A 10,000-nucleotide genomic window follows, 5' to 3' on the forward strand; every position below is an offset into this window, starting at 1 on the left:
ATAGGCAACATAACATCACCACCCCAACAAAATATTTGTTCTTTCTGAAAATATTTGGAAATTTATTGTTGTTATTCCAAGCAACATGACGGATGGAAACATATCATAATTAGGCTTTTTTTTATTATCGTGAAAAATATTGCCAACTTAGAGAATTGGCAACATAAATCCTAAAAAAAAATACGATGTGTAAATCAACAACGCAGGAATTGATCTGTAGGGGGAAGGGGTGGGAGAGGTTTAGGGGGGATTAGGGGGGGCTTACAAGGTTAACGCCTCAAGGATAATGGTTGCGGGTGTGGGAGGTAAATAGGGAGAAGGGTATGTCATTAATTACACTTGGGCAGGAAGGCCAAACTTGGTCGATAATCACTTGATACGATTGAGATTATTATTTTTTTTTTATAAAATGACTATCAATCATCCATTTACTAGTTTTTTAAGTTATTTATTCATTTATGTATGTACTTATATATATATATATATATATATATATATATATATATATATATATATATTTATATATATAAAAATATAAATATATATATATATATATATCATACAATCCATGACCGTCGCGGATTGTATGATTGATGTCGCTGTCCACTAGCGAATTATTCACATATATATATATATATATATATATATATATATATATATATATATATATATATATATATATTATGTGTATATTAGTCTACGGGATATATACACAATATTTCAACAAGTACCCGATTTATAAAACTATTACTATTTTTTTTTATCATAATTATCTTGGATTAATTCTATCTTCCCATTATCATAGTAGATATTTAATTAAATAGGTAAATAAATACATATATAATTAAATAAACACGAAATGAATATATATAATGAGCTGAATATTTAAATGAATAGTGAGAGGTCTTCAGTGATGTCTTACTGTTAAATAATTAAAGAATTTCATAACATGATAAACGCATTAGTGAATAAATAAATTAATACGTTTCTCAGTAAATTAACATATGAATGAACAAAAATATTCAAAAAGCAACACCACTGGTTTAAAAGAACTAATATATATATATATATATATATATATATATATATATATATATATATACATATATATGTATATATATATATATATATTATATATATATACATATATATTATATATATATATATATGTGTGTGTGTTTGTGTGTGTGTGTGTGTGTGTGTGTGTGTGTGTGTGTGTGTGTGTGTGTGTGTGTGTGTGGATATGTATATCTATACATGTATTATATATATATGTATATATATGTATATATATATATATATATATATATATATATATATGTATATATATATACTCAATCTATTCATTATTATTTAATAAATCTAATTTCATTTCGGTCTTTTCATTATTTTAGATAACATTATATAAATATTTTCTTAATGTAATGTGAACGAAACTTAATGTGAATTTACGAAAACCAAAGAAATAGCGCTATACCTGTAACCTCAGAAAATATCTACAATTATTTACACAAAAAAATAAATAGATAAATAAAGAAGACCATGAAAAATAAGAAAAAATCAAAACCAAATGGAAAATAAAATTTTCTTAGAACACAAGAAAACGAAAATGTCATCATCAAGTTAAAAAAAGAAAAAATAAATAAATAAATGGATTTTTTTTTTTTTGGAAATGACAAAGGGAGTGAGATGCCAGATAGCGCTTGGACATATGAAAAGAACAACAATACAAGCAGCAGGGCCAACAGAATGGCCCACTCCCTGGCCACCGTCGTCTCGGCGGCCCTGACACCCCCCTGGGACCTTCGGGGGGGAACGGGGCTCCCCCTGGGCAACCGCCAAGGACAAACCGTCGACGTAAGTTAAGTCCTCATGTTACTCTTTGTCAGTACGTTCTCTCCATCCACCTCTCTCTCTCTCTTCTCTGTAACTCTCTCTCTGTCTCTACTCTCCCTCCCTTTCTCTCTCTCTCTCTCTCTCTCTCTCTCTCTCTCTCTCTCTCTCTCTCTCTCTCTCTCTCTCTCTCTCTCTCTCTCTCTCTCTCTCTCCCTCCCCCTTCTCCCTCTCCTTCTCTTCCTTCCCTCTCCCTCTCTCTCTTCCTCTCTCCCTCCTTCCCTCTCTCTCTTTCTTTCTCTCTCCCCCCCTCTCTCTCTCTTTTCACGAGTTTTGGGACAAGGGGTCTTTCCAGACTGAAAAGAATCGTTTGGAGTAAGCAAGAACAAAGACGCTGAAAGAGGGCTGAGTGAGAGAGAGAGAGAGAGAGAGAGAGAGAGAGAGAGAGAGAGAGAGAGAGAGAGAGAGAGAGAGAGAGAGAGAGAGAGAGAGAGAGAGAGAAAAGAAAGTGAGAGAGAGAAAGAGAGGGAAAAAAGTAGAGAGAAAGGCGCATAAAATGGGGTCACACACAATTACTTGAGGGCGGATTCCGTCGTTTCCTGTTTTTCTCCAAGTGGAGCTAAATCATTTTTTTTTTGACAAAATCATGATTCCGATTAAGGAGTCTCCCTCCCTTACTCCCTCCCTCACTCCCCTATTCTCGGAATGTGCGTGCGTGACTCCCTCACGCTGGGGCGGGGACTTCCCAATCTCCTTCCCTCCTCCTTCCTTCCTTCCTTACTTTCCTGGAGGCACTCACGTTCTCGTTAGGGTCACGCCCTGGAGAAGGCTCTCCTAAGGAAAGAAACATTATGGAAGGCTCCCCTAGGGAAGAGGGCCTTATAGAAGTCTCCCCTAAGGAGAGGAACCTTATGGAAGGCTTCCCTAGGGAAAGAAACCTTATGGAAGGCTCCCCTAAGATAGAGGGACTTATAGAAGGCTCCCCTAGGGAAGAGGAACTTATAGAAGGCTCCCCTAGGGAAATAAACCTTATGGAAGGCTCCCCTAGGGAAAGAAACCTTATGGAAGGCTCCCCTAGGGAAGAGGGCCTTATAGAAGGCTCCCCTAGGGAAAGGAACCTTATGGAAGGCTCCCCTAGGGAAAGGAACTTTATAAAAGGCTCCCCTAGGAAAGAGGGACTCATAGAAGGCTCCCTTAGGGAAAGGAACCTTATGGAAGGCTCCCCTAGGGAAAGGAACCTTATAGAAGGCTCCCCTAAGGAAAGGAACCTTATAGAAGGCTCCCCTAGGGAAAGAAACATCATAGAAGGCTCCCCTAGGGAAAGGAACCTCATAAAAGGCTCCCCTAGGGAAAGAAACATCATAGAAGGCTCCCCTAGGGAAAGGAACCTCATAAAAGGCTCCCCTAGGGAAGAGGACTTTATAGAAGGCTCCCCTAGGAAAAGCAACCTTATACAAGGCTCCACTAAGGAAAGCAAACTTATAGAAGGCTCCCCTAGGAAAATAAACTTTATGGAAGGCTCCCCTAGGGAAGAGGGACTTATGGAAGAATCCCCTAGGAATAGAAACCTTATAGGAGACTCCCATAGGGAAATGAACCTTATAGAAGGCTCCCCTAGGAAAGAAGGACTCATAGAAGGCCACCCTAGGGAAAGGAACCTTACAGAAGGCTCCCCTAGGAAAGAAGGACTTATAGAAGGCCACCCTAGGGAAAGGAACCTTATAGAAGGCTCCCCTAGGGAAGAGTACCTCATAGAAGGTTCCCCTAGGCCCTAGGGGAAAGAACCTTATAGAAGGCTCCCCTAGGGAAAGGAACCTTATGGAAGGTTCCCCTAGGGAAAGGAACCTTATGGAAGGCTCCCCTAAGGAAAGGAACCTTATGGAAGGCTCCCCTAGGGAAAGGAACCTTATGGAAGGCTCCCCTAGGGAAGAAGGCCTTATAGAAAACTCCCCTAGGAAAGAGGGCCTTATAGAAAGGTCCCCTCGGAAAGAGAGCCTTATAGAAGGCTCCCCTAGGGAAAGGAATTTTATAGAAGGCTCCCCTAAGGAAAGGAACCTTATAGAAGGCTCCCCTAGGGAAGAGGGACTAATAGAAGGCCCCCCTAGGGAAAGCAACCTTATAGAAGGCTCCACTAGGGAAAGGAACCTTACAGAAGGCTCCCCTAGGAAAGAGAGACTCATAGAAGGAAGGCTCCCCTAGGGAAAGGAACCTTATGGAAGGCTCCCCTAGGGACGAGCCTTCGAAGGGGACATCACCTGGGGAAAAGGGACCTTTGGGAAAGTTTTCTTTGGGAATGGGAATTGGAAGAACGCTCCCACTGGGAAGGGGTCCTCGGAGGAGACAAGACATGCCCTTAGGAGGGCGTCTTGGAGAAGGATTCCCTAGGGAAGGGAGCCCTATAAAAGGTCCGCCCTTCGAAAGGAGACCCTGGGATCCTGGGGACTTCATGTCCTTGGAAAGGCACGATCGTGCCCTTCCGAAGGGAGTTCGAAGGGAGGTTAAAGAACCCACGACCTGGGGAAGGGGAATTTCTCATCTCCTACTGAAGATGGTGGACATACCTGAGGAAAGCAACGCAGGAGAGCCAATAAATAAATAATAAAAAATAAAATAATAAGAGAGAGAGAGAGGGAGAGAGAGAAAAGGATATGAGACGAAAAATGCGACACATGTAAGAAGAAAATTAACAGTTTGTAAATAAGAAGGGAGGCCAAGAAAAAAAGAAAATACTATATGTCTGATGCCGTCATCTGAAAGGTTGTAACGGTCCAAAACCCTGTAATCAGTCTTAGATTAAAGACACACCCATTAAATGGTATATTGACCATATACTTTTTTTATTTATTTTTTCTCTCTTTCCTGAAGTGAAGAAATTGTGACCAAAATTTCTGCAAGAAAAAAGAAAAGAAAAAAAAAAAATCAAACATTATGTTTCGTAATATTTCTTTTTACATTAACAGAAATAACTCATAAATAGATCATTCAAACCCCAAAATGATTGTTACATTAATGGTTATTTTTATGTATTGATGTTACGGGGAACTGCCCCGTAGGGCATGTGGACTAAATGACAGATTACAGTATATATTCAAGGGCACTACACACATATTTAATAAAAACAAATTGTCACGTACTAAAAGGAATGATGGTGTAAAAATACAATTATGTATATATTTTGTAGCTGTATATGTATATATATGTATAATGTTTATGTATGTGTATATATATATATATATATATATGCATATATATAAATATATATACATATATATATATATATATATATATAATGTATATATAATGTAAATATATTATATATATATATGCATATATATATATATACATGTAAATATGTATATAATAAATATACATATATATATATATATATATATATATATATATATATATATATATAGTCACATGGGAGTCGAGCAGACGCCGTTCTGAACAAGAAATGGACCGACTGGGACTCGAACACCCACTCCCGCTCCCCCACTCCAACTCCTCCACCTCCTCCCACTCTCCCACATCCACCTTCTTTTAATACAGCAATTTATAAATTTTAGAAGTATATTGCCCAGTTACCAATATAGTATTATTTAAATTTAATTTTCAACCTTATCACTTTGTTGATACATATATTCTTAAATCGATAATATATATATATATATATATATATATATATATATATGTATATATATGTATATATATATTATAAATTTTGATAAATTTAATTTTTTCCTTGAAAATATCCAAAGATGAAAAAAATTACAAGCACATTATTATAAATCGGAATACAATTTTAATAAAGAAAATAATTATATAAATAGATGAAATAAAATGCGTCACAAAATTGGGTTTGGCTATTTTTAGCCCCGAGGAAATACGCCACCCAATGGTTTTGGCGGTAAATGAGCCACGTGTCAAGGTCATCCACCATTTTCTTTGATAAATCGATTCTGAGCTTTTAGGCCTTTCATCACATTGTTAGGTTAGGTAGTTAGGCTAATTTTTTCTCTTTCTTTTTTATCTTTCATTTTTTCTTTCATATTCTTGCTTTTCTTTGTGTGTGTTTTTTAACTATGGCGTAATATTTTGGCGGATTTTCTGGAAATGGGTAAATCGAGAGTTGGAATGAAGATCAAAAGAAAAATATTTTTTTATATTTAAACATTAATTATTATTATTTTCTACGATTTATTTATCTATAATTTTCTAAAATAGCTTTAATACTGAAGTATACCTGTCTATTGATTTCTAATATATTTATTTCTAAATTATGTATAATTTGGGTGTTGCCTTAACCCATTCAACTCCGATGACAAGATGTCTTGTCATTTGGTCAAATAAAACAAAAATATCATATAACACCAAAATGTTTGATCAAACACCAGAAAAATATGACGCCAGTCCTCGCTTCGCTGCGAGCGAAGCGAGGACTGGCGTCATATTTTTCTGGTGTTTGATCAAACATTTTGGTGTTTTATGATTTTTTGTTTTATTTGACCAAATGACAAGACATCTTGTCATCGGAGTTGAATGGGTTAATCTGTGATCTTAGACATTTGACAGTAAAAAATAAATAAATAAATAAATACAAAATAAATGAAGAGATACATAAATAAATAAACAACCAAATAAATTGCAGAATAAATAGAAACAAAGTAAAATTAAATAAAAAAAAAAAATTCGTAAAATATTGAAATGATTAAGATTTTCAGCCTGATACATTAATATCATATTCTAATAATAAACATTAGATTGCTCATTTCTAAGTTGTGTAGGGAAGGCAACAGCACGACAAATAAGTAAATGAATAACAAATAGATAAATGAATAAACAAATATTATATAAATACCTGAACGAATTAGTAGATAGATAAATTAATAATGAATAAAGGATTGAATATATGCTTGGATATATAGATAGATAAATAAATAAACAAATAAAATAAATAAACACATATGTGTAATATGGTATTATTTTAGTTGTGCACAACTAGCATTTTACCGTAAATAAAAAAAATAAAAATCCTTTTGCTAACTCGCCTTCTATTTTTTTCACTTATCTAAACCATTATCTGCTCTTAAACATTTTGGATTTTTTTTCTCAATCCTTGCAAAGAATTTAGTCTAATTTTAATAATTGAACTAGATATGATCAGCAAGAAATTAATCAATACATTTTAGGCTACACCATAAATTAACTTGAATGACTTAGAAAGATTTTCGTAATTGAATATACAGTACAACTCGATATGCGTACACAATAAATTATAGTCACCGCTGCACATTACGTAATAGATTCATTTTCTCTCTTACCTTAGATTAATTTTTTCTTTTTATTAGAGGGTAACTATAATATATTACGTCGGTATTTTGTTCTCGTTCGTTTTCTACAAAGGATTAGAAATGAAGAGCATACCGACAGATGACCTTTTGGTCCATAACTAAGTCGGACGTCGGAGGAAAATAAATGAATACAAAAAGCAAATAAATAAAATAAAGTAAAATTTTACTTTCGACCATTGTCATTGTAGGAATATAGCAGTACAAAATTAAATAGTAATTTTGTAAATTAGAATGTATGAACGAAATATGTAATTTTGTGTGCGGAAATGAAAATAAAAAAGTTGCTAAAACAGATTTCTAAGTAACGATGTCGTGTACGACGAATGGTACGCCATGTTTGTTATGGTAGATGCCGACGTCGGAGAAATGAAAGGACGATAAATTTGTCTAAACTAAACTAAAGTAACCTAACCTAACCTAACCTGTGTTTAATAAATCATTACCTGCAAATTAGATATCATCCGGCTGGTCGTCGTCGTCGTCGTCGTGAGAGACGTTGGCGGGCTTTTCAACGACTCTCTCAGCTTTTGTATGGCTATATTCCTCCAATGGTCGAAAGTAAAATTTTACCGGTTAGGTTAGGTTAGGTTAGGTTAGTTTAGTTTAGACAAAATTATCGTCCTTTCATTTCTCCGACGTCGGCATCTACCATAACAAACATGGCGTACCATTCGTAGTACACGACTTCGTTACGAAATCTGTTTTAGCAACTTTTTATTTATTTTTATTTCCGCACACAAAATTGCATATTACATTCATACATTTTAATTTACAAAATTACTATTTAATTTTGTATTGCTATATTCCTACAATGGTCGAAAGTAAAATTTTACCTAAAATAAATAAATAGTTATTGATAGATAATAAAGAAAAAAATAATACATTATTGCACATTTAATTTCATTTTAAACTTTTATTTTTGAATAACGTATTGTATACATGAATATTTACGCCTGACATTCTATTCCTAATATTGTCAAGTTAAAAAGGAAAATAAAGAAATACACATTTAAGAAAATCGAATAAAATAAGTACATAAATGAATTAGAAAGATAACGAATACGAAAAAAAAATGAGAATGAACAAATACATAAGTAGATCAAGTGAAAGAAAAACAAGTATATGAATTAATTAAAATAATAATTTAAAAAATTAGTCACAAACCACATACATGCTTAGTTTTCACTAAAGCACAAACGCATACCTATAGCCGCATAATAATGAATGGATAAACATACAAATAAATAAATAGATAAATAAAATCCATATATGAGGAGCAAATTTATAAAGGTATCAAGAGTATAATTGGTGACAAAGAGTAGTTAAAAGCAGAAGATGAAGAGCACTAGATACGCCCTGTAAATTACAAAGAGGTTATTCTTATCAATTAATCAATCAATTATTCTATTTGTTTACTTATTATACTTTAATCTTATATATTAACGGTGGATTAATCTTTTACCTATGACACCTATCTCTATTGTTCCAACTTCCGACAGACGATTTTTTTCATAACGGGAAATCTCAGTCTGAAAGTTGAATATTGAGGATTTAAATAAAAACAAAATGGCGTCCGTCAGTAGGTTTTCGCGACCTCCTGCCTCTGGTGAGACATGGAGCTCCGTAGCAGCCTGGGTCAGGCTGATGACCTCGCCCCGCAATTATTAGACTTTGTTTGCATTGCAGTAAAGAAGAAGAAGAAGAAGAAGAAAATAGGGCGCCTGAATAAAGTAACAAATAAATAAATGAAATGAAAAATTCGCAATCGTGATGGACGAGCTGGTAGATATTGAGCCACGATCGCATAAACTGTGTGAAGTGCCCCGTCTTTGGTACAACCTTGCACCCCTCCTCCTCCTCCTCCTGTTCAGTGTCACCTTAACCCATTAAACTCCGATGACAAGATGTCTTGTCATTTGGTCAAATACAACAAAAAATCATAAAACACCAAAATGTTTGATCAAACACCAGAAAAATATGACGTCAGTCCTCGCTTCGCTCGCTGACCAACAAGATGAAGGAAATGACTGAGTTAGTGCGCACAACAGGTTGCATCTTGATGGCAAATTGTCCCCGAAGTGTGTAACATTGAAAACTATGCGTTATTTCAGCATCTTAGGGCAAATAGCAGTCGTGTTGTTTTATCGCTCTGTGCCGAGTCTAGTTTATCTCAGTGTTGATATTCCCGAGAAAGTGGAGACCTTGTGGGGTGTGCGAGACTATTCACCGTGTGCACACCCACCACACCGCATCGGTGATCGTGTGCGTAGTATATTACCCTCCACATTACTATTAAACCAATAAACCTATTATCATTATACTTATTATTACTATTGTTATTATTATTATATTATTATCATATTATTATTATTACTATTATTATTATTATTATCATTACTATCATTATTATCATTATTATTATTATTATTATCATGTAAAGACCCGTAGTCCACAAGATCTGGATAATGAATTAGGAATAATACGGTCACAAATGATGAAAATAAAATATCCAGACTGGTTTTTGTCAAGAGCCCTTAGATATGACTGGGACAACAGATGCATGAAATTACCTCACAATGACTCGACAATGGCTCTGAATTACTTACTTATCCCAATAGCCTGATTTCAAAAGTAGTGAATGCCCATAGAAGAATTCAGGAGAAGAACAAGGATCGAGGAACCCAAGAACTCTGTGAAATACGCACAACAAAACTCTGCAGTATTCCTTTACGCCTACAGTAAAGATCACCATATAGATTGGGAAAAGGCTAATATAATTTAAAAATCAAATTATAGTTTTAAGTGGAAAATAGTTG

General features: G+C 34.7%; 1 protein-coding gene across 1 annotated transcript in view; it reads left to right on the forward strand.

Annotated features, from left to right (window-relative positions):
• Positions 1-1,684: 1,684 nt before the first annotated feature.
• LOC143020795 (inactive ubiquitin carboxyl-terminal hydrolase MINDY-4B-like) overlaps positions 1,685-10,000 on the forward strand; it is an 82,834-nt gene continuing 74,518 nt past the window's right edge. The window contains exon 1 of the mRNA XM_076177553.1: positions 1,685-1,857. Coding sequence (XP_076033668.1) covers positions 1,690-1,857 — 168 coding nt within the window. The 5' untranslated portion in view covers positions 1,685-1,689. The remainder of the gene's footprint in view (positions 1,858-10,000) is intronic.

Source organism: Oratosquilla oratoria, chromosome 40 (assembly GCF_046742065.1).
Source record: "Oratosquilla oratoria isolate Oo_2021 chromosome 40, ASM4674206v1, whole genome shotgun sequence".
NCBI lineage: Eukaryota > Metazoa > Arthropoda > Malacostraca > Stomatopoda > Squillidae > Oratosquilla > Oratosquilla oratoria.